This window comes from Pimephales promelas, chromosome 11 (genome assembly GCF_988280905.1).
Source record: "Pimephales promelas chromosome 11, fPimPro1.hap1.1, whole genome shotgun sequence".
Taxonomy (NCBI): Eukaryota; Metazoa; Chordata; class Actinopteri; order Cypriniformes; family Leuciscidae; genus Pimephales; species Pimephales promelas.
Window position 1 is genome coordinate 9,554,489 of NC_142779.1, and position 25,570 is coordinate 9,580,058.

Consider the following 25,570-nt stretch of genomic DNA (forward strand, 5'->3'; position numbering starts at 1 on the left):
GTTAGTTAATGCATTTACTAATGTTAACTAATGAACCTTATTGTAAAGTGTTAGCTTAAATTTAAAGTTTACGTATTTAATGTTTTCTTGGTGTATTTTTAATACTTTTGTTGTTGTTGTTGCAGATATTAAACACAATGCCAGAAGAACTGAGCCCATAGATGAACTCTTTATGAACATCATCTATGGAATTCAGTTCTCAGGGCTAAGTGCTCAAAACATACTTTGTCAGCATTTACTAAACTTTTTTTTTTTAAATAAGATAAATAAATGCTGTTGCCCATCAAGTGTACTAAAATGGTTAAATTCCTCTCAGAAACCCAAACCGAAAGCTTCTAAAAACTTTTTTTTTTTAAACACACATACAAAAAAAAATATATATGAATACACAAACAAGAAGCTCTGATCTTTTGACCATTTCAGAGCTCAAGACTTTTGGGTTGTTGCAGCTTCATCCATCTCTAGGGTTAGTGATGTAATCCAACTCAGGTTTTTGTCTCAATGTTATCTCCATCACATATTTGTTTAATGTTTGATCATTACTAAACTGCTGCGAAAAAGCACTGAACTTTATGTCCTTAACTGAGTACCTGCCACACCTGAGGACTTTCAGGAAACTGTCTCTTCCCAATAAACGGCACTGAACCAGTCGAACTGCCCTGGTGGGTGCACAGTTGGAAACCCCCTCTGAAGAACCAAAAATATCTATTATTTTTTCCTGTTCTCTCATGAAAGATGCATTTAAAGTTGAAAAAAAAACTACATGCGTGTAAGTGTACAACTCATAATGACAACATTATTAGAAATCACATAACACAATAATCTTTTTGTATTTTATATAGCCAGTAAAAAAAGTGTACACACCACACATCTCTCATATACATGTCAAACTAAACATCAAATACTTATCTGATAAAGAAAGACACGCTTATCCCAGTTTGTCAGGAGCAACATCATAGCTATCTCTCATTCTGGTTCTATCATGGATCAAACTGTTGCTTTAAAATCCACAATCCTTATTTGCCATTGGAGTCTCCAGTAACTCACATGTAAAGCCAGAGATGAGTGCTGGTCTTGTGACTTCTGAATATATGACTTCTGATGAGTTCTCTCAGCTTAAATATCTCTCCCTCTCACACTCACTCACTCACTCACTCCCTCATGCTCTTTCAGTACCGTAAGCCTGCAATCACTTCCCAGTAAGAAGGAAGCAGTGGGAGGGAATCTCCCACCCCCTCATAATGAATCAACACAAAGCGCTTCTGAGGAAAAACATCTCACTGGTTCAGCCCTCGGTTCCCATAAAACAAAAAAAGGGAAAAAGGGAGACGGAGAGAGAGAGAGAGAGAGAGAGAGAGAGAGAAAAAGGCTTGTCAGCGAAGGAACTAGGAATTCCCCTTATTGCAAAAGAGCAGTTTCATGACAAGAGCCGTGACTGGCAGAGACTGAGTGCGATGTGTTTCCATAAAGGAAATGGAAATGGCACATGTTGAACCTATTTGCAAAGTCATGTTTACATATACTGAAATCTCTGACAAAAATAGTTTAAAAATGGTCAAATGGAATTTTCTGCTGATTGATACATGTATATTGCATCATAATGAGGTGTGGTGTCAAAACCATGAATACAGTTGTTCCACTCCCCACACTACTTCCATCTATCGCTTACTGTAAAATGAAGTCATTGAGCATTTCACACCCTCCTTCCTGAAACAGATAGTTTCATTGATGGCTCGCTATTTAAACTACCTGCTTGTGCGGATATGATGGTTGTTTTTCATTAGCCCTCATTTTGTATCTGAAGGAAACATCAGCTCAGTTACTAATATTATGATGGAAATAGTTTATTTGTGATGGAATGAGAACAATTGGCACACAGCGGTAACCTGCAATTGTTACCTTAAATGGTTAGTTTAATTTGTCATTTGCTCACCCTCATGTTCTTCCAACGCTGTATGACTTTCTTTTTTTCTGTGGAACATTAAAGAAGATATATATTTTTTTCTGCTTCATATACACTGTAAAACATTTCAAGTCTGTTAAACTTAGAAACGAAAGTTCACCTGCTGCCTTATAAACGCGAGTTAACTCAACTTAGAAATATTCTTTGTTTCAACTCACAATGTTGTGTTTTACAAGTTATCTAGCTAGTGAACATTCGTTGTTTCAACTTGACTCTCTGAGTTTAAACAACTTTGTCAACTGTTGTTTCAACTTGATTCTCCAAGTTAAGACAACTTACTAGGTTACATTATTGAAAACTCATAATCAACTTAAATTGTCTGCTCAAAAATATTTTTATTGTAAAAATGTTCAATGCTGCATAAACTTAACATTGGTTTTATGATAGTACATGATAATACATGTTAGGAAAACAGATTCTACAGTAAGGGATTATTATTAAAAAGTTTCACTATGTTACCTATTTGACAACCATTTCATCTTTCACATACTTTCTTATAGGAACAAAATAGTCTTTACAGTTGTAAATGACAACACCAGCAGTTGTTTTACAGTTTAAAACACTTTTAAAATCAGCTAAACTTAGCTAAAAAATTCCATGTTGTTTCTACCCTTGCAGAGCAACTGTGTTGATGACAATTTAAAGAACAGAATGCAAAGTAACAATAAGTGTCCCCTCAGCAAAAGCTTCAAAATTCTCAAAATTAATAACTTTGTATTAAAGAACTCCAGTCAATTTTAACATTGAGCTATTTTTTTGTACATTTGGAGTGCTGTCAGTACAGACAAAAACGACAAAAATTGTTGTCGCCTACACAGTGTTATCCTCTTTTTAAAATTCGTACCCTGTTGACTTCAATAGGACACGTTCTAAACCTGCTTTTAGTCTCTTAACATCCTTTATTTGTCATTACGAGTGCACAGCCATGTGAGTGGTTTTATTAAGAGTGACCACGGTCAATCTGACTGGAGTAGATGTGAAAGATATTAATATAAATTATGTTAATTCAGCCAGCGCACATACCTGTATTTACTTCCTGTTTTCGGTCGAAGTCCACATTAGTCGATTGTCGAGTTTGTGCGCATGATCATTGGTATCCAAGCAATAACGTGCGAACTCGACAATCAACTACTTTGGACTTCGACCAAAAACAGGAAGTAAATACAGGTATGTGCGCTGGCTGAATTAACATCATTTATATTAATATCTTTCACATCTACTGCAGCCAGATTGACCGTGGTCACTCTTAATAACACTACTCACATGGCTGTGAACTTGTCAAGAGGCTAAAAGCAGGTTTAGGACATGTCCCACTGAAGTCAACAGAGTACGAATTTTAAAAGGAGGATAACACTGTGTAGGCAACAACAATTTTTGTCATTTTTGTCTGTACTGACAGCACTCCAAATGTACAAAAAAATTAGCTCAATGTTTAAATTGACCAGAGTTCTCCTTTAAAAACACATCTAAACATTTATGCTTCTGTTAATTTTCAGCAGTACTTGGGTTTTACTTGAAATAGTCTGTAATATCAATTTTGAACAGTGTCAAATAACTCAAGTGTCAAGTGTCCTCCAAAGACTGCAAACATAACATGTTACCTCCGATATATGGTTTGAGACCAGTCTATAAATTATATCTCAGCAGTTTGTTTCGAAGTCCATGTATATTGGCAGAACAGTGGTCAGTTTTAATCTTCATGATCACTTTCTGCAGGAATTCGAAGGAGTACCTCATACTACAGGGATATTCAAGGTTAAGGCAGTAGATTGTCCCCATTAACAGAGCAAAGCCAGTGGGTATGTCTCTGAGATTATGGAGAACAATTGTCTCTTCTACCACCACAGCCACATTGGAGACATCAAGAGGAAATGCATCATTCAGGACACCTTCGTGTCCAATCAGTAGACCAACACGCATTCCCTTCATAATGACATCCAGGGTTTCACCATGAACCTAAAACAAATGGACAATATCAATCCTTATTTAAAAGTCGTGTGATAGATTTGGTCTATAAAATTATAGAAATGGTCCAATAAAAGTATGACAATTGCCATATCATGATTTTACTTCATTTCAATATATGCTCTACAGGGCTGGGATGACAGTCAAAACAAGCCACTGGAGAAGCACTAATTAGGCTAAAAGCCACTGTATGGTCAATCATTTATTATAAACAAAGACTAAAATGAAGCTAATTAATTAATTAATTATTATTGACTCTGGAATGCAAAGAAATGTTAAAATCACAAAAACTAAATCATGACAGTAAAGAGAATACATTTTTCTTCATCCCTACTGCTCTGAATTCAGTATCATTAGTATGTTAACAACAATGTGTAAATATATTTTCTTACATCACACATCTTGGTTATATCCGAAGTATCCTCTGAAAAGAAGTGTGGAAGACCAAGTAAGGCAGCTGTTCTTCTGTTCTGATTTGTGTCCTACGAACAATTATAAACAAGACTAAGTGACTGGCATTATACAAATTAGAATCCCAATGTTAGTAAATATTGAGTATGGTATCAATTTAGATGTCTCGATTCAATTTCGATTCACAAGATCTCAATTACCACAACAAAGTAATAAATTAATAAAATAGTTATTGTTTTTGATCCATGTATCCTTATAAATGTTGAAACCCCAAATTTTAGATACCACTGAAATTTAAAGTGATAGTTCACTTTGAAATTAAATTTTGGTGTGTTTTATCTTACCTCAAGGGCATCCAAGATGTAGGTGTCTTTGTTTCCACAATATTTTCAATTTTGATATTTTTCGGTCAAACTGTTCTTGTCTGTCTGTCATATAATGGAGGTCTATGGTCACCACCTCAAAGAGCATGCACAGAGAAGTCCAAATTAAACATGCTTGAATGACTCGTAAATGTAAGTACTCATTGATGGCCTATGACACGAAACGAGCGGTTTGTGTGAGAAAACGAACAGTATTTATATCGTTTTTAGGAAGTTTTACCTTTCACTAAACATATTTAGATATATTGAAATCGTCTTCCATTGTGATTTCCTGTATATCTAAATATGTTTAGTGAAAGGTAAAACTTCCGAAATCTCTGTATAAACAATGAGTGACGTAGACGCGCAAGCGATCGCTTCCGGGGCTTTTGCAGACCGAAGCGACCGTGCCGTCAGATCAGTTGGACGTGGCTGTGGTTACAAGAGGTAAAAACGATACCGTAAATACTGTTCGTTTTCTCACACAAACCGCTCGTTTCGTGTCTTAGGCCATCAATATGTACTTACCTTTACGAGTCATTAAATCATGTTGAATTTGGACTTCTCTGTGAATGCTCTTTGAGGTGGTGACCATAGACCTGCATTATATGACTGATAGACAACAACGGTTTGACCTAAAAAATATCAAAATTGAAAATACTGTGGAAACAAAGACGCCTACATCTTGGATGCCCTTGAGGTAAGCTAAAACATACCAAAAATTAATTTCAAAGTGAACTCCCTTTAACAATTCTCTATTCCATATGATACCACAGCTAAAACTATTAACATCAATTTCAAAGATCATTAAACAAGTAAACAGTTATAAAAAACAACAACAACAAATAATTACATAATAATAATAATAATAATAATGAAGTAATCAGTGCTTTTCAGGTGGGCCTATCTGTATTTTTTAGAAACCAAAATTGAATTAAGTAATCAAATGTAAAATAATTAGTTCATTGTTATTCATACCTCCTTATCAAGGCACTGCATAACTCTGCTAATGCTCAACCTCCTGCTTGACGATACTTTGTACAGCTCTAAAAGAATTGGCACCAAGGCATCTAGTCCATTTATCACTTATCTGAAACAAACACATAAGACAGCAAAGACTGAGAGAGGGAAAATATGAAAATGATTTCACAGGCATATGTGAACCTCAAATTCATTTAAATCAGCCACGTCACTACTATCCATTTAAGCAAATACATAATTTCCTTGAAATTTAACTTGCTGTGAATGTCTGGGTTGGCACTAGTTACCTGTCTCTCATTGAAGAGTGCAGCAATGATTTCCTTTCTTCGCTGTGAGAATGTTGCAGTCATCAGTTCATCAAGAAGCTGCAGGTCTGGATCACACTTTTGGACCTCTAAAAGCATGCTCTTCCGATACTCCTCTGGTTTAAAGCATTTGCGTAAAAAAAAAAAGAGCATGATCATATAACCTTAGATGATGACAGAAAAACGGATGCATTAAATATTTTACCTAGCTAAAGATAGACAAAAATTACCGCATGCATTAACGTTGACACGGACAAGCACTGCTTGTCATCATACATTGCTGACAGAAAATGCTGCGTTACAAACTCGTTTTGATGGTAACGTTAGGCCTACACAACTTACCTAGCAGCAGTTAACGCACCCTGTCCGTATAGGAAATTATGCCCGTGGGATAATCATCCTCGGGTTTCTTGAATTTGCGCTTCACGCTTTCACAGACGACGCAACGCGTTGGATCTCAATCACACTGTGACAGGACCCGCCCTGTTCTACTTCTGATAACGTTAGTCTTGCAACGAGAGCTGCATTCATCTCACACTGTATGATCGGTAAAGTTAGGTGAAAATCCATTGACTCGAAAATATTAGATCGCATTCAAGTCCACAATTTTTTTCCTCACGGCCGCACGCCGGAGATCACTTATAAGCCCTGACCCAGTTTTATTATATCACGTTAGATGGAGGGTGATATTTTAAGCGCCTTTCAATGCATTACTAATCTCTACAAACTAAAACCAGTAGCTAACATTTTCAAAATCAAGCGAGAGAGAGCAAAGACAGTTTGAAGACGGTGAAACGGTGCGCGGCCGGGGCTCTCTCTCTCTCTCGCGCTCGTTCTTCAGAAGCAGCGACAGGCCTAAGTTAATCTTGGGAGTTTTGTCGACAGTCGGAGGCAACACGAAATGTGACGGAGGCGACCACCTCGTAATTTTCCAGGCAGGAAAAACCCTGCAGTATTTTCGGATTAATGAATTAATATTAATTTAGCTGTCCTACACTACACAGAACACCTCAAACACGATCGATTTCCACTTAACGTTAATGAGCTGTGTAATGTTGGCTAATTCTATGGCAACAGACATTTGTTCATGCTTTTCCGCTCCAGTAAGTAACGTTATGAGTTACGCGTTTACTACACACCCACCAACTAACAAAAAAACGGTATAAGCTATGAACCAAAGTGATATATTAAATTATTTTACCATTTGTGTTCTGGTAAAAGGTGAACTGGTGGGAGAAAACACCATGGCGTCGTTAAATTCGCAAAGCACGGTCAATGTGCTACTTATAACAATTAAAACGTAATGTCCTTATTCATTTAACGTTATAATTAGAAATTAAAAAGAAAAACTCACCTTCCAGGGATATTTTGTGTTTTTCAGCATGAATTCCCGTATGACTCCTGCTTGCAGCTGCGCTGGCACAAAATGGCGACAACTCCTCTCTGTATTTCGCGGTATTTGCTCTGTATCACCCCTCCCCCAACGTTAACTTACAGCCACGAGTTAAATGAACATTTACAAGCCAGACAAAAATCACAATTAGTCAACATAACGCATACCTTTAAGTTTAATTTTCTAAAACTTGTACACTTAAGTTCAATTTCCACAACTTAGCATTGCAATTGGAGTTAAAGACAAGAAGTAAGTTTATTTAACTTAATGGGGCTATAATGTTTTACAGTGTATGTTGTTTTGGACATTCTTCTTTTGCGTTCCGCAGAGGAAAAAACAGTGTTTCATCACCTCAAATGATGAATAATGAAATTATTCAGTAAGCCTATTTTTAAATAAATAAATAAATAAATAAAATGTATAAAAATGCGATACGTCGGGTCAGAGGTTACTCTTCAGCTGGACCTCGACTTGTGTACGGGCGCTATACCGAAAGTCAACGATTGATAAAATTATAAATATGGATATTGGTATATGCCCTTTATTAACCCCTTGGAGCCACATATGGATTAGGCTACTTTTATTATGGATGGATGCGCTTTTTTGGGCTTCGAAATCTCAGGTGACTCTCTATATATTATTATTATAAAGATTAGAAGAGCCAGGATTATTTTTAATATCACTCCGATTGTGTTTGGCAGAAAGAAGGAAGCCACATAGGATGGCTTGAGGGGGCAGTATAGTGTAGTAGTAGTAGTAGTATTTTTGGGTGATCTAACCCTTTAATGATTTTTATGGCTGGCCTAATTGAAGACTCTGATGTATGCTATGGATGAAATCAGTTACGGCTCATTATATGAAGGATATATCGACCAACAGATAAAGTTAGGATGGGGGATGTTGCAAAGTGTTTTTATCTGATTTATTTTTAAATCATTTTAAAAATCTGTAAATCGTTTGTATGTCCTTTCTATAAGGAGTGAGGATAGGGTCAAACCATCCATGTGCAATGACTTGAAAGCTGACGGCCACAATAAGGGAATCTACTTTCAGAGCAAATTCTTTCTGCTGGTGGGATAAGTTGCAATTGACATTTTGCACCGACTTCAGAAACAGACCTGGCTTTCATGCTGCTGTTTGAACACAGGGGAAATTGGCTGCAAAGGTCACTGAGCCCATTTCCTCTCCCCCTTGCTCACAGAGACTCAGACCTTTACAGCACCCACTGCTTTTCACCTGCACTGTATTTTAATAGTTACCATTCTAAAACGCTCAATGTGTGTGTTCTCCTTATAGGACAAGGTTAGTGGTGTGATGATGCCTTCCCAAAAACTGATGTCACAGTTGAGACGCATGACTAAGAAGAAAGCGAAGACAAAGAGTACTGAAATTAGCAGAAGTGGACCTTGGCTTTATTTCCTGTAAACTGCTTGTGCAAAATCAGCTAGGTTAATGCGGTAGCGTAAATTCTGGTTATTGCTCTCCTTTTTAATCTTATACATGGTCAGCCAATAAATTATATTAGCATCCTCTTTTAAAATTCTTTCATGAATTCTTACAATTTCTAATGTCATTTACAACCAGAATGATGGATGATGTTCAATAGTTCAGTTTACTTTATTGGCCCATTCAATATTTTATTCTAATTCTTAATTTTATATATGAAGAGTTCAGATGCAATATAGCCTCTAAATGCCATTTGAAATTTTCTTCTAAAATGAGCATTTTTATCAAGCTTGTATATTTAAGTTCAGTAATTTCACTTAAATGACAATTAATAGGTACTCTTCATTGCCATTTAAGTGAAATTACTGAACTTAAATATACAAACTTGATAAAAATGCTCATTTTAGAAGAAAATTTCAAATGGCATTTAGAGGCTTTTGCATCTGAACTCTTCATATATTTTCACTATACTTATTTTAGACAAATTTCCAATTACACAGCATGCTTTTAAAATGCCAGTGTGCTGTCTTAATTAAAAAAAAAAAAACAACTGAGATTCAATGTTTAGGTGACAATAAGGACAACTTGAGCAAATTATTAGATATAAATTAAATGCTGTCTTCAGTTGTTACTTGAAAGAAGAATAAAAGTGATGTGTAAATAGGTGACTGAATGCTCTTTTAAGACTTTAAATATTTGCTTGGTTATGAATATAGCTCTCATGAATTTGTTCTAGAATCTAGACCATTACACATGGCGCTATAGTGCCTTGGAAGTCTGACTTAAACTTGTTCTAGTTTCTTTCAGGCTATTAAAAAATGCAGGCCATGCCGTCAATGTTACAGCAGTCGTACACGCAGACTCCAGTTCTACCAGACAGTCAGAAACAAATGAGGATATGCTGTTGAAAATTCTTAAATAGGCCAAATTATATTTAAATATAGCCTGTATTACATCAAGGAAATGTAGAGGTGTGGATGTTTTTTGTGCTTTACATTTCATGTGAGTGGAGGGGAATGAGGAAGCAAACATTGTTGCAAAACAAGTATAGTTGACATTTCATATTTGATATTTAAATATCACATAGCAGATCAGATATTACATCAATAATGAAAAAAAAAACATTAGAATCAGAGCATTATTGGAACAAAGAAAAAAAGGTATATTTATATTCAATAAACAATCAAAAGTTAATAAATAAAGGTTTTGTGATGGGAGCAGGAGAGATTAAATGAAATATTACACTTAACATATTCGGATTCTTCTGCTTTTAACAGTTGCAGAACCCTTTTCACGCCAAATAGAACCCTTAGAAAGTTCTAAAGTGCTTTATAGAATAGTGTTATATTTATGTTCATTAATATTGTTATTTATGCACTGTCTTGTATAGGGCTTTTATTTGAACTGTAGCAAAATTCACAGTGTGAATAAATTATATAACATTGAACTTTAATAACTGCATAAAATAACACACACAAAACATGTAAAGTATATTCACAATCCTGATGTATACTTTCATTGTTATGTGTGTATTTTGATGTAATTACTGTAAGTAGCAATTTCTCTCTGCGGATTAGGAGCATTTTCAAACAGTAATTTAAAAGTAGCCTAATTGTATGAAGGCTAAAATGGAGAGCAATTCACAATGCTAAAAAGAAAAAGTGAAAAAGTCACGGGACTTTAATGTTTTGTGGCTGGCTTAATAGGCTAATTAAAGACTGATATAATATGATTTGGATCATTATGAAATCAGTTACAATTTGAAAGTTAAATTTATAGGCATTTTAAGAAGGATATTGTAGGCCTATTGTGAGTGTGACGGTCTGTGGAGTTAGATGGCCTCAGAAAATAGGCTAAATAGGATGAGGTGGCTTTGGATTTTTTGACAGTTAAAAAAAAAGATATGAGTATGAGAATATGACATATATGGAGAATGAAGCATATATAAATGTAGATTTTGTAGTTAATAAATGTAGATTTTGTAGTTATTTAGCTAGCTCACTAGCCTGGGCTGTGACGGACTCAAAGTGGATGCTAGCGAAGCTGAAGCTAAAGACAGGGACAGTCTCATGGTCGCCGGTCTTGTAAACAGTAGATGGCGGTAACGGACTAGTGTAGTTTTTCATCTACTGTTAAAAAATAAAGAAGAAGGGAAAGGAGGAAAGGAAGTCGTTTATTTGCAGAATATATTTGCAGTTGACGGTACAACCAGAGTGTGGTCGTGACAGGTGTGAGAACTGTTTATTTTTCGAGGATGAATTGTGTCGAAGCTCTTTTGTTTTGAGACGAAAGACCGCGAGCTGCCATGCTGCTACAACCCTACAACACACACACTGGAGGTGGGAGGCAACCGTCTTTAAAATACATTGAAATATTAAAAAAAGTGACAGTTTAAGTTATTTTCCCATCAGGTAACTTTAAAGCAGTATTGAATTACATCACGTATTAAGAAGTTTTGCTAGTTTAAGATGGTGTCCTGGCTGCTAGTGCTGTTCTAGTCTCCTTGCCTGGCTGTTAGCTGTAAAGTTCCCAATACCCATTTAAACCCGTCCAAGTAGGCCGGGAGAGCAGCTAAAGCTGGTTTAAGATGTGTTCATAGCAGCACTTTGCATGAAGTCTATGCTAAACGTCTGAAAATAACCCGGAAGGATTGTTTTGGCTTGCATTTAAAGACGCATGTTGATATCTTGAAAAACTAAGCTATGTCATCGTTTTCTTCCCACAGTTTTCACATTGGATCTACTGATTAACCACACTGAGAAATGACTAACGAATTCAAGAGTTCAGCCAAACTGGAGCAGAACACAAGATCTGGACCTTATGAAAATGTCATAATGTGACAGTCTTCCTACATTGTGCAGGTAGTTATTTTGTCGGTGTCAAGATGCCACGACTAGAAGAGGTAGCTAACGTTGTCCTTAGGGTGCCCAGTATCTTGGTGTTGGACATGCTGTATAAATGTGACATTGACAGCTTCACGGATCATCTCAAAGCAAGGACTGAAGACATGCTCTTCAAGTACAAATATGTCATCTGGAACATATATTACTTGGGTAAATATTATATGATCATTATGAGTCGATGTTATATTGCAGTATTAGCTCAGTATGCAATGCAATACATTACATTGTTGTTGGGTCTGTCTTGCAGGTCACATAGTAAGTGCTGTGGTGCTGCTGTTGCCACTTGGACATATTATCCAGCTTTACCTGCATGTTCTCTGTGCCCTGCTGCTTTACATGGGTCATCAGATTGTCAGGTAAAAATATAAACAGGATTTTGGTCATTGCACATTTATGAAGGGTGGAACTAAATATGGTAGATTTATTTGTTTGACGATTTTTAAAGGGTTTTTATTTTGTTGACAGAGATTATGTTAGAGGTGAAGCTCAGTATGGGTATGATGGGGCAATCTTTCTGGACTCTCCAGCATTGAACCGGTTCGTGACTGCACTCACCAGTAAGTTACGAGTATTACAACCCTTACGGTGATGCCTTAAAGCAATTGGACCTTTAAACTACTCTTAAATATGTATTAGTTCAATTGCATTAGATTACACAATGTAATACAATGGGCCCCAATAAAGTTTGAATTATTATGCTTGATACCCACTCGAAAAAAATTTTTCATGGCTGTGTAAAGTCAGTTAATAAACATATTCAACAAAGTTTGACAACCAGAAATCGTCTTTCTGTTTTAGTCTTCATTTTGAACAGTTTTTCTATTTCTTAATATGGAACCTTGAAACATGCCAAACATTATTTTTTGAAATATTTTGTTGCAAAAGTGTGTGCTGCCTATATATAATAAATGCCCTTGATTTTCTAACATTCTTAATTGTGGCTTAAAAGTGTCCAAAAACAATTTTGTGTATAGCCACTACATATAACCATTTTTCAAATGACTTGCTGTAGTAACCAACCAGACCACAAATCGACCATGACATCTAACATAAACGTTTGTGTGTGTGTGTGTGTATATATATATATATATATAGATTAATGTTAGATGCGATTAATTGTGATTAATCAATTTGACTGCACTAATATGTATTTAATTGTATTTCAATATGGTTTGTGCAATGGCCCAGTTATCTTTGAAATTTTTGTGGATATCATATTTTTGTCTTTTACTGTATGCATCTTTGTGTGATCATCTGCAGGTCAGATAATTATCAGTACTCTGTGCGCGTTCCTTATGCGGACTCGACGTGTGTGGCTGTTCTCAGCACACTTGCTCCCTCTTCTGGCACGTGTGGTTTCTGTCCCTCTGTACTGGCTCCTCTCGCTCTCCTCTGTGTCCATGATGATCACTGGGGGCGAGGTTGCCGTCTTTCTCCTCGCCAACATCTTCGTGCCATACAGACTGGCCAGAGCCACTTACAGAGAAATAATGGAAATAGAGGTAGAACACTAACACACCTGCATCTCTGCACATACATTGTCTCGGCTTTTCTTTTCTCAAACTCTGTTGTTTCTGTAGGTGACTGAGTTATACAGACTGATGGCAGTCGGAGTGTCTCTCTGGCATGGATTTGCTGTGCCAGTATTGTTTAGCGTCTTTTGGTTTGTGCTGTTCGGAGTGCAACTTATCACCAATTTTGGCACTCTCGCTACTGTCCAACAGGGGCCGCTCCTCTACCTCCTGACCAGGTAAACTGCAGGGTGCTCAATCTGCCATATGAAATATGAATTAAATCTGACGTGTATGTGTGTGTGTTTTACAGTGTATCTGAATGCTGTGCTAGCCCATACTCCCTGCTTGGCCTAACATTTGTGGTGTCTTATGCGGCTCTGGGACTCCTGAGTCTCTGTAAGTTCTACCTCGGAGGATTCAACGCTCTCCAGAACCATAATGTCATGCACAGGTAAGAGAAGATAGTGTATTTTTATTGTGTGTATGTGTTTGCTCAGTTCAAATGTTTATGTTTCTATATATTGTAGGGGTGTGACGGAGGGGGTGACTCTGCTGCTGCTGGCCTTGCAGACTGGGTTGTTGGACATGGCGGCTCTACAGCGCTGCTTTCTGCTCTTCATCATCCTCTTCATCGTTCTCACATCTACTCTACAAAGCATGAGTGAGATCACAGAGCCTGTTGTGTTGGGGCTTGGAGCCAGTAGAAACAGGTGTGTAATTAGGGTGGTAAAAAAAAAAATCTACCTTTCGGACACCCAAAAATAAAAATTCTGTCAGTAATTACTCGCCCTCATGTTGTTCCAACCCCGTAAGACTTTTGGATCTTCCGAACACAAATTAAGATATTTTTGATTAAATCTGAGAGCTGTCTCACTCCTCCATATGCTTCTATGTAATTTAACAGCGCATATGTAACAGCGCAGTGCTATGTCAGAACGTGAGCCTACGTTCAGATGTAGAGCTGCGCAGTTATCATACGTGAACTCACTGTGAGGCCCACATAGAAGAAAACGAATAGTTGAATAAAGTCGTTATTTTTGTTTTATTTGCGCACAAAAAGTATTCTCGTCACTTGATAAACATAAAGCAACACCTATTCACGATACAGCACAGCCTCTTGTACCTTATTGCTTATGCATATTATTTATGTATGGTTTCATTTAGTTATTTTAATACTATTCTGTGTTTATTTTGAGTGTATGTTTAATTTGAGAATTTAACATTGTTTTTTGTGATTTCAATTTTTCAATGCTTGATCAAATTTAAATCATTTAATATGATTTTTCTCTCTTCACAGGAGTGTGTGGAAGCACTTGCGTGGTTTATCTATGTGTGGGTTTCTGCTGCTGTTTCCAGGATTCATGGCCTATAAGATCTCCCAGTTTTTCAACATGGATTTCTGGCTGCTGATTTTGGTCTCTAGCTGTATGCTCACATCACTGCAGGTATGCTCTGTTTGAATTTGTGTTCAATTTGTATTTTAATTTTTAATTAATTTTATTTTAGTGAGATCCCAGCATACTTTTCTGGATAGTGATTTTTTTTTTTTTGTATGTCTCTTAGGTGACAGGCACTCTGCTGATCTACAGCCTGTTCATGGTGGAAGTGTGGCGCGGTTCAGCCCTGCCTGGTTTGGATGAGATTGTTTATTATGTGAACGGAGTGTGTCGAGTGCTGGAGTTTGTGGTGGCTGTGTGTGTGGTGGCTTATGGGGCGTGGGAGTCACTGTGGGGAGAATGGAGCTGGATGGGAGCGTCGGTCATTATCATCCACTCCTACTGCAATGTGTGGCTACGTGCCCAGGCTGGCTGGAAAAGCTTCTTGCTTAGACAGGAAGCCGCTCGCAAAATCAATGTATTGCCAAGGGCCAGCGCAGAGCAGCTACGGGACCACAATGATGTCTGTGCCATCTGCTTCCAGGTCAGAACAAGCATAAGGCAGGCTTTCTGCATGCATCCAGTTTTGTCCTCATGGTTGACTTGGAACATATTCAAATATACTTGTAGAAGTGCGAATGTTTTTGTTAGGGGTGTAACAATATATCGCAATACAAAAATCCAACATTGTGTATTGTGGATAGCGACAATATGTATCATTTAGACAATTTATTTAGCATCAGATGCAATACAATGCAAACCATATTCTGGTGTCACCATTGCCCTTTGCTTGGTGTTGAAGGACCAAATCTAAGCTTAAGTCCATTTCTGATGTGATGCCTTCCTGATGAAATACCAAATTTAGCGTTTTAATAAACAGTACTTTTTAAGTGCCCCTATTTTTCTATTTTAAAGTTCTTTATGTTGTTATGTAGGTCACCTATAATAGGTTTACATTCATCCAAGGTCAAGAAACACTTTAATTTTCTTCATAATATACATGACATCACCTTATTTCTCACAGTGTCTAAAACGAATCGATCAAGTATTCGGTCTCTCTAAACCCCTTCTTTCAAAAGATCTGTTTACACCTGGTATTAAGATGTATCTTAGTCGATCGGATCACAAGTGGACAAGGCTTCCAGAGGTAGTCAAAAACCAAATGCTTTCGAATAACCACAAAAGGCGCCTACTCACCACCTTCTGACCTAAAGCATAAACATTATTGGAAGCACTGAAGACCTAAGTTAGAAAATTATGTGAGCTTTTTTTGGCCATTGGATCGCTAGATCTGAAAAAGCATGCGCATTTTCCTGCCCATAGATCCTCCCCTTGAAGAAATCAGGACAGAAGTGGTTGAAAGTGGACAAAAGAGACTGATTAAAACACCAGGTGTAATTGGAATGCGTCTCCCTCGTCTACTTGTGATCCCATTGACCAAAACACATTTTAATACCAGGTTTAAACGGCCTAAGAGCCTACTTTGCTCTAATTGGTCAGATGGCCCAGTTTGTTGTGATTGGTCTACCATTTACAGTGCATGTCTGAAACGAAACACCCATTTACCATATCTGAATTTCAGCTCTGGAGGCTTCCTCCACGCTTGTAAACACAGTGATATGAACAGTAAACATGGCATCGAACAGTGAAGACCATAGGCTGTCATTATTCAAATTTGTCACAAACTTAAGTAGGTTCGAGCAGAAAGTAAGACTGGAATTACTGACGACTCGTTTCAGGCAGTTAAGAATCGCTTCTTTCTTTTGGGAGTCACTAACTCCATTTGTCTTACATTGATATTTAAACCTATCAGAACTTTAACACTGAAATAGCCAAATAACACTCTACATGAAAGGTAACATCCGAAAAAGCATAATAGGGGCTCTTTAATGGCTTACCATATGTGTTAGAAGTAATCATTTTAAAAACCAACCATTTTAACTTTATTTTGGGTCTGTTTAAAGTACTGTGAGAGTGTTGGACTGTGAGAACTGTAGCGTGTATGAAACTGAATCGTGACATGAGTGTATTGTTGCATACTTAGTTTCTATACTCTAAAGGTGGCATAACATAAATGATGACAAAATGGGATCCTAGGGAAGATCTGAGTAAATTTTGCATCACAATGATGATAAAATCCGTTTTAACCTTATTTTCCCTAACCTGCAGGACATGACATCAGCCGTGATAACATACTGTGGTCATTTCTTCCATGGCAACTGTTTGAGAAAATGGCTTTATGTGCAAGAGACATGCCCCATGTGCCATGCCTCCATCAAACCCTCCTCGGCCAAACCAACGGCTATGGCAGGTGAAGCTCAGCCGACACCCCAAAACCCACCTTCATCAGAGCAACACCCTCGTCCTGAGTCCCATGAGGAGGAGGAGGAGGAGGAGGAGGAGCAGGGATCACAGGGTAATGATGGTTGCTCTCCAGAGAGGAACTGTGACGAGTCTGACAGAAAAAACCCAAACTTTGAGAGGAATTATAGCACAGAGAGTCTCCAACACTTGCACTGTGGTGCTAATGGTGATTCCCAAAGTGTGGAAAATCCTGTACCAAGCTGCTCATCAGATGGGGATCCCAAAGTGGCTTCGCAGGAGCTTAGGGAAGGTGACTGAAACATAAGCTCAGCCGGAGAAGCATAACACAGAAAAACTGCCTTTGCAACAAGACAGACTGACTGACAGTGGCAGAAAACATCTTTGGATGGAAAGCTCAGAGAAAGTGGGACATAGCAAAAGGAAGCCATAACAGCAGAGGGTTACAAATAACTGACAGAAATGGAGGGAAACACTGCAGGTATATGATTTACTCAGAAGATGTCCTGCTGATTGTGTGCTTGGACTGATCTGATCACTGCACCTCAGCAGTGTTAGTTTCATAGATACCAAATGATATTCATTTTGAAAAATCTTTTCTTGACAGTTGTTAAGATGTGTAATGTTCGAATATTCAATGATGATTGTCCAATCAGGGGAAGACATGAAAGATGTTACACACACAAACAAATCCAAGTTGGCAGTTAACCAAGTCTATGGCTTGTATGTGTTGTTTGGGCATCTAAGGGACATTTCTGTTTGAGTTATTTCAGATACTGATTATGGTATGTGAGTGAATAGCATTAAGTAATGCAGAACTGTTCATATCTGTGCCTCTGACTTTTCTGAATCACTCAATGGTGTGCTTTTAATTAAACTGAAATGATGTGGTTGTGATGGTGTCCAAGTCATGGTGACTATTCTCAATTACAATATTGTTTGTGGATGAGTTCTGCCAGAATGAAGGGAGACAGTAGTAGACGAAAATATAAGACTGTCAATAAAGTTGTGTTCAGTCCACAAAGCGAAGGTCAGGAGATTCCAGTTGAGACTACATTTCACAGAGAAGAGAATAAAGTTGAAATGCTTATACAATCACACTCATTAAAAAAATATTCTTGTCAGTGTGATTTGGAGACTGTTCGATGTCCAGTTTAGTGTTTCTTCAATTGCCTTAATGGTTATGATGATTAAACAGCTGAAGTTATTGCTACAGTAGATGTTTTCTTTGTGGATTTTATTGCAGACTCCTGAAAGCTCATATATTGCATTGCCTTCTTTTATGGAAGCTCGTTTCTGCTGCAGAATAAAAAATAAATAAAAAAATCCTCACAATTCAAGCTTTAAAACACAATTGCGTGTTTATATCTCACATTTTTGAGAAGTAATCTCAGAATTGCGAGTTGTGAGAATTAAAGTCAGAAGTGTAAGATTATTTTTAATTCTGTGGAGTAAACGAGCATCAGTATGCTTTACACTTCACAATATTGGGAATAATTGATCAATCTGGCAAACATGGTGTTTAAAATCAGGTAATCTGTCAATATTTTGCGTAAATTCATCATTGTAATACTATACTTTTTTGTACCTTGAGGTAGCATCATGTGAGTACCATGAATTTGGTGTTCGTTGAATACCACTATATCAACAAGAAATCCCATAGAGCAGTGGTTCTCAGCCAAAGGGCCCCAAGATGATTTAAAACCAGCACTAAAAAGCCAAAACAACTATAAATTAAGACTTCTTATTGTAATTTTAAATTCCTTAATCTAAATTATTTTAATAATAAAGGCTGAGCCTAATTCGGTTGTAAATTAATCATAAAATCATAAAACTACATGGACATTTTTAGGTGCTAAAATAGGGTAGAAATTGTAAATATTGTTTTTTTTTTTTTTATCCTCATCCTTAATCCTTATCCAGTTAATCAAGAACAACTAGAAAATGTGTTTAAAATGCCATGGAGAACCTTAGTGATCTCAAATGACCACAGCAGGCATTCCATGACATCACAAGTAAAATGTAATTATCATTTAATATCACACCACAGTTGTAATTTAGTGTTTTTTCTTCAAAACTAAGTATTTTTTTCTTCAAAACTCAATGGTGAAGTTACCTCCCTTTCACAAATTTCCTCTCAGTGTGTTGAAACCATAGGCTATACTGTAAAAAAAAAAAAAAAAAAAAAAAAAGAAGAAGAGGGTTTAAACCTATAATTGCATGTCTGTATACATCTTTAATTTCCAAGGAATAACATACACATGATTCACGATAATCCCTTTACAATTCTCCTTGACAATAACAATTTGACAGCGTTAAAAACTGTATGCCAAGTTTTTCATCCAGCACTCACGGTGGCGCTCGGCTCATAATTGCGCCTTGATTCGCCATTTAAATCGCACGATTAGAAGAAGCAGCTAGAAGTGCTAACAACAAGCTCACGGACATCTTGTGTCAGCACTGACAAACTGAAAGAGAAGTGTACACACATCAGCATTACAGTCACCGACAGGGATCAGGGCCTGTCTGTATTCACACGTTTGATAGCCACATGATTTTTAGACACTGAATGTAAGCTAGATTTTGACGTCCTGATAAATATTAATGTTAGTTTTTATCTAGTTAGCTGGCTAGCTCTCGGGTTAGCTCACATATTGAGAAAGAGAGCGAGATTTAGGGCGCTAATTATTAAGGAGCCACTAACTTACACCCAGTTGGAAGATGGCGCTTAAACGAATCCAAAAGGTAAGTGATAAATGATATATGCCAGATATATCATAAACCTGTGTATCTTTATTTATTTTAGTCATCTAGCAGCGTGCTGGCGTACTGCTTATAAAGCGAGTGTGTGCTTATTCTTAGTACACTACAAACGACGAACGATACTTGTAACGTTATGTGTATTTATAAGGATATCAAACCTGTCGTTATCTATTATCCCCCCGTAACGTTACATATTTTGTATGTTCTGTACATATACAATTATTACATGCCACTATCAGGGAGTGTGAATACAGGGCTTGACAGCTAATTTACTGAAGACAAGTCTCGAAGTCGTACGTCCTATTATAAAATATTTAATTAATAGAACAGATGACAAATCTCACACATTATTGATATTGAAACAAATAATAATTATTCAAATTATTACTGGATTTTTCGCGCTTTTCTAGTAATGTGGATATTAAATTCTTACCATAGCTTGTCTAACGTTATACGAAACAAAAATTAAACGTCAGGTCTCCTTAAAACTGCGCCTTTTTATTTGACCTTTAGGGACTGCAAGCTTTCATTTGGGATCCTAAACAGTTTTTTTTAATCCATATTATGAAATAAACCTATCAAACCATATATTTTTTTTTATGTTTCAGTGTATTGGGAAATTCAAACCTGTTTGTGGTTGTGCAATTGAAAAGCTGTTGATGCATTTGATGACCGTTAGATACCCCCCTGTAACTACTCTTATAAGGGGGACATGTCCAACTCTTAGGTGTCTTCCCACCCAACAGACACGTTGAAATAAAAATAAACGTAGTGCTCTTAAAGTGGAGGGCGCAGACGGACATGCCTGTGGGCTCGTTCAGGTTGTGTTCCAGCTCTTCTCCCTCATGACCCCTCTCTAGAACTATAAATACTCTGTGCTGCTAAACATTCTATCTGCTGGTTTCATCTTGCTGTCACTATAGTGATAAAAGAGGCCAGCGCCATTATTAACCCTTCATTATGGAGAGTCTGCTGCTTTTCAGCAGTTCTGCATGCTTGTGTTTCATAAAACTCATTCCGACTATTTCCTTTAGGAATTGACTGATTTGGCACGTGATCCTCCCGCACAGTGTTCAGCAGGTCCAGTGGGCGATGATGGTGAGATCCTGGACTTTACACATATTGTGGTGTTTATGGTTGTATGCATTTACTGTAAACTGATGTTGTACACGTGATCTCTTCTGTAGTGTTCCACTGGCAGGCAACAATCATGGGACCGGTGAGTACAATAAAAAGCATTGCTATAAAAGCATTTTACTAAATAGCAGAACACTGGCAGAAAAATGTACACTACCATTCAAAGGTTTGGGGTTTGTAAGAATTTTTTTAATGTTTTTTAGAGTCTTTCATGCTCGCCAATCTTACCAGTTAGTTGATCAAGAATACAGGGGAAATAAAAATAATAAATAATTTTCTGTTTTTAATATATTTTAAAATGTAATTTATTTGCAGTGTCGCATGATCCTTCAGAAATCATTCTAATATGATGATTTGGTGCTCAAGAAACTTTGTTGAAAACAGTTGTTCTGTTTAATATTTTCTGAGTAAACCATGATACATTTTTATTCAGGATTCTATAATGGCTAGAAAGTTCAAGAGTTCAGCATTCATTTTAAAAATTGAATCTTTTATAACATTTAAATATGTTCACTGTCAATTTTTTGTTATCAATTTAATGTGTCCTTTGTCATTTATGTGGGAAAAAAACTCACCCCAAACTTTAACAGAATTGTAATTTTTTCCCCCTTTTTTCTATAAATACAGAATGAAAGTCCATATCAGGGTGGCGTTTTTTTCCTAACCATACACTTCCCAACAGATTACCCCTTTAAACCACCTAAGGTGAGGACTTTGATTAGAAATGTTTTTTACACCTTTGTGTGTTTGTTTGTAGGAGTGTATAACCTTGTTTTCTCTGTGTTAGGTTGCTTTTACTACAAGAATCTACCATCCTAACATAAACAGTAATGGCAGCATCTGTCTGGATATCCTCAGGTCCCAGTGGTCACCTGCACTTACTATTTCTAAAGGTACATGCACCATAATAGATGTTTCTTTTTTAGAAAAATGGTCAGACTGCGGTGTGTGTGTATATATGCATACATACAAAAACATATATTGTTAGTGCAGTTCATTTGATTAAGTGTGGACGTTGCCATCTGTACCCTGGTGCGCTCCAAACAAGTGGACCGAGACCCCTGAAAAGAGATCTTAGTCTGCTTCCAAATTAACTCTAGTGCGGTTAGAATGAAATATTAATGCAACACGGACTAAAGGCATGTAAACGAACCAAAAACAGGACATGATTTCACATGATCCGACCCTAAAAAGGATATGCTTCGTCCAAGCATACCTGTTTTATCTCATCATAGTTGCGATGTTGCCGATCACAGTTCGCTACAGACATCAGAACCGTCTCCTTGCTGGAGATCCTCGTTTGTGTGTGTGACGGAGGGATTCCTGCCACCGTTTTGCTTACTTTACACATTTTATAAGTTGAGTTGACAGTTGCATCATTTATCTGTCCAACAGCATTTTTCTACTTTACCACAGTAAAGGATGCAATTAAAGTAATTAAAAGTGAACAAAAGGAAGAAACTTTATAATCTCCTGCTAAAGTCACTTGAGTGAAGATTTGGGAAAAGAAACAAGATTCCATGTCAAGTGGAGTAACTCATGAAATATTGTGTTGTATGTGTCCTCTCTGTAGTTCTCCTGTCCATCTGCTCACTCTTATGTGACCCCAATCCAGACGACCCTCTTGTGCCAGAGATTGCCAGAATCTATAAAACAGACACAGAGAAGTACGTACAGACTGAAGCACACAAGTATTTTTTACACTCATGCATGTATGCGCATATCGGATATGTTGTTTTTAAATTGTACAGTATTTTCTATTTTTAACATTTTGTTCTTAAATATTTTGAATAATTTTTCTTAACTTTTTAAAATTGTTTTTATCATTTTTTTACTGTTTATTTTTCTCCCATCTCCCATTATTTCATTTCATTTCAACTGAAAACTGATTTTACTGTCAGAAAAACAAATGTTGTAGTCAGCACCAAATAGAATCAGATGAGCTTGCTACACAGATTACAGCAGTTTATCACATTTAATATCAGCATCAAACCTTCATTTAACAACATGTTGCAGTTGTAAAAAATATGTAAAAGGAAAAAAGGGCACCTTATGTTAGTCTTTTCTTCTGAAGTGACATCACTGTGGGTATCATTTTAAAATAAAAGGCTGTAGAACAATAAGGACTACAGTCATTCGTAAATATAATAGAAGTGAATAGACATCCTTCTCTAACACACCATGCTCTATCAGGTATAATAGAATGGCAAAGGAATGGACAGAGAAATATGCCATGCTGTAGGTGAAGGGCAACTCTGCACTGTGAACATTAGAGGTACTGTAGAGAGAGTGAAGCACTCCGCTTCCGGTGTGGTGCAGCATGAGCGTGTGGCTACAGCAGGTGTGCATCACTAATACATGCTATCACGTCTCTTCTGAAATGACTGAAAAATGCACAGGAAAGTCAGATTTGCTTGTATCTTTCTCAAATGCAGCAGTGTCTGCTGATTTGTTAGGATTTATTCAGTCCTGCATTAAACCTTACTGTAAGCATGGCTTTTTTATCAGCCATAAAGTCTTACAGTAGCATGATGGTTGTGTTAGGTATGTAAAAAAAATTTAGCTGTAAATTTTAGTGGCTGAGCATTTTTGTTTTGTGTAAGCCAGTTGTACTGCATGCGAAGCATTAGAATATACATTTAAACTATAAGCATCTGAAAAATAAGATTTTGTTGTTAATGAATTTGGGCAAGTAAAAAAGTGATCAATTGAAATACATAATTATTAAAGGTACAGTAAGCAATTTCTGAGAAATGCTGTTGAAAATGTCAATCAACGCCTAAACAAACATTTTTGCCAATATTTTCTAGATGTCTGTTCTGTGTGTACTGAAAAAAATATTGTTTTTTTTTTACAATTTTTTTTTCTTCCTTACAATTTAACGCACTAAAAATATTTAGCGCAGTTAGCACAACCATTTTTTTCTGTCATCCTTTGGCTGCACTAGATTCAAGTGCTATTAAAACATTGAAGTACGATGAACAAACACCGGAAATGCATGCACAGAATTTCTGCTGCTGTTTGATATTAAAGGTGTAGTTCACTTTAAAAAAAACGTTTACTGATAATTTACTCACCCCCATGTCATCCAAGATGTCCATGTCTTACCTTTCTTCAGTCGAAAAGAAATTAAGGTTTTTGATGAAAACATTCCAGGATTTTCTCCATATAATGGACTTCAATGGGAACCAAACGTTTCAAGGTCCAAATGAGAGTTTCAGTGCAGCTTTAAAGGGCTTTAAACGACACCAGACAATGAATAAGGGTCTTATCTAGCGAAATGATCACACATTTAAAAAATAAATAACAAAGTTTAAGTTTTATAAGAACAAATGCTCGCCTTGCTCTAGTCTGTTCTGTGATGGGCGTTCGTGACTCTCCTCTTCAAACCCGTTCATCAAAATGAACAAATCTTTTTTTCGAGTCATGACTCGAAGGGTCCTAGATAAGAACCTTATTCAACGTTTGGTGTCGTTAAAGCACTGTTTACAAGGTCGCATGGGTCAAAAAGAGCAAAAACCCATCCATTTATCCATTATATAGAATCCTTAGTATCAGTACTGATATCAAAGATTCTGGCCTTCATTCATAGTGCATAGTAAAAGATGGCATTAAACGAGCATTTAAAATATACCCTCTTTAATATATTGTTTCTTCATTATTTTCCAGGTTCAATATGCAAGTATTACAAAACTTTAATGTTAGTTGGGATTAATCACGATTAATTGCAGAAAAAAATTAGATTAATTAATTTTTATGTTGATTAACAACATTTAGTTTGTACATACCTGTGGTCCTGTCTGTAAATAGGAGGAAAAAGTGGATTGCACTGATTCATCTATACTTGCATGAGCAGTGTGATGTGCCAGTTGTTAGTGATTGCCTTTGTTGTGTAGCGTGTTCGTTATTTTGTGTCGACAGTCTTTCTAAAGAAATCGCTTATTGCACCTTTAAAGGAGCAATTACACGCTTACCACAGTCATCAGAAAACTGCTTTTTGGAAGCAATGGCTGCATGAAGGATCACTGGATTTCAAATCCTTAAAGTTGTTATTTTTTCCTCTTTGCAGATACAACAGAATAGCACGGGAATGGACTCAGAAATATGCCATGTGATGTTGGCTGGACACATTAACAAACTGTTTGTTCTCTCATGTTTTGGACACTGTTGCAAGACCATATTTCTCCATCTGTCTCTTATGGAGGCATAACCCCAGTTTTATGCTCAAACAGGAATGCAGGTCTGCTTTTGGCCTTTCCACACTACAAAGTCTCGATGGACCTCGTCAATCTGACGGAAACTCATCCACTCTCAGCTCTGCCTATCTTTGGTCTCTACCAATCAACCCGTCACTTCACAACACGTCATGCCTGTATGACCACGGTGTGCTTTCTCTGAGCCGCTCGGGGAGAGAATGTCTTTAGGTTGTTCTGCTTTTTTTGGGGCCTTACTCCTGGAGTGCATGCAATCACAGGAGAAAAGGTCAGATGTTGTACATCAGTGGGAGATTGGGACCGATTCCTGTATTGTGCTTAATTGTAAAGATTTGCAACATTTGGATCAGCTCTTGGCCCAACTTTACACAGCTGTGACACTGAAATACAACTCACTCGATTGGCTTAAATATCTATTTAAAGTCCCGCTACTTTTTCCCTTCAATAAAGATTAATAACTCGTTATACTGTGTGGTTCTGTTTTTCTGTTAGAATTTTTACTTTTCACTATTTGT

The 25,570-nt window shown here is 36.9% G+C and overlaps 3 protein-coding genes across 3 annotated transcripts; 2 read left to right on the top strand and 1 right to left on the bottom strand.

Moving 5' to 3' along the window:
* Positions 1-3,382: 3,382 nt before the first annotated feature.
* LOC120464857 (uncharacterized) lies at positions 3,383-6,086 on the bottom strand. Its single transcript, XM_089117405.1, has 4 exons — positions 5,942-6,086; positions 5,680-5,786; positions 4,321-4,410; positions 3,383-3,919 (listed from the first exon to the last, which is right to left on the bottom strand). Exons 1-4 carry the CDS (start codon positions 6,084-6,086, stop codon positions 3,590-3,592), a joined length of 672 nt encoding a protein of 223 aa, XP_088973531.1. The 3' UTR covers positions 3,383-3,589.
* Positions 6,087-10,931: 4,845 nt separating this feature from the next.
* Positions 10,932-18,159, top strand: LOC120461811 (RING finger protein 145). Its single transcript, XM_039650106.2, has 11 exons — positions 10,932-11,165; positions 11,552-11,879; positions 11,977-12,085; positions 12,195-12,286; positions 12,990-13,231; positions 13,310-13,479; positions 13,554-13,694; positions 13,771-13,953; positions 14,541-14,688; positions 14,807-15,163; positions 16,789-18,159. Exons 2-11 carry the CDS (start codon positions 11,711-11,713, stop codon positions 17,239-17,241), a joined length of 2,064 nt encoding a protein of 687 aa, XP_039506040.2. The 5' UTR covers positions 10,932-11,165; positions 11,552-11,710; the 3' UTR covers positions 17,242-18,159.
* A 1,219-nt stretch (positions 18,160-19,378) lies between these two features.
* Positions 19,379-25,518, top strand: ube2d3 (ubiquitin-conjugating enzyme E2D 3). The gene is made up of 7 exons (XM_089116931.1): positions 19,379-19,686; positions 20,739-20,802; positions 20,892-20,923; positions 21,469-21,546; positions 21,629-21,734; positions 22,415-22,508; positions 24,911-25,518. Exons 1-7 carry the CDS (start codon positions 19,663-19,665, stop codon positions 24,954-24,956), a joined length of 444 nt encoding a protein of 147 aa, XP_088973057.1. The 5' UTR covers positions 19,379-19,662; the 3' UTR covers positions 24,957-25,518.
* Positions 25,519-25,570: the final 52 nt, after the last annotated feature.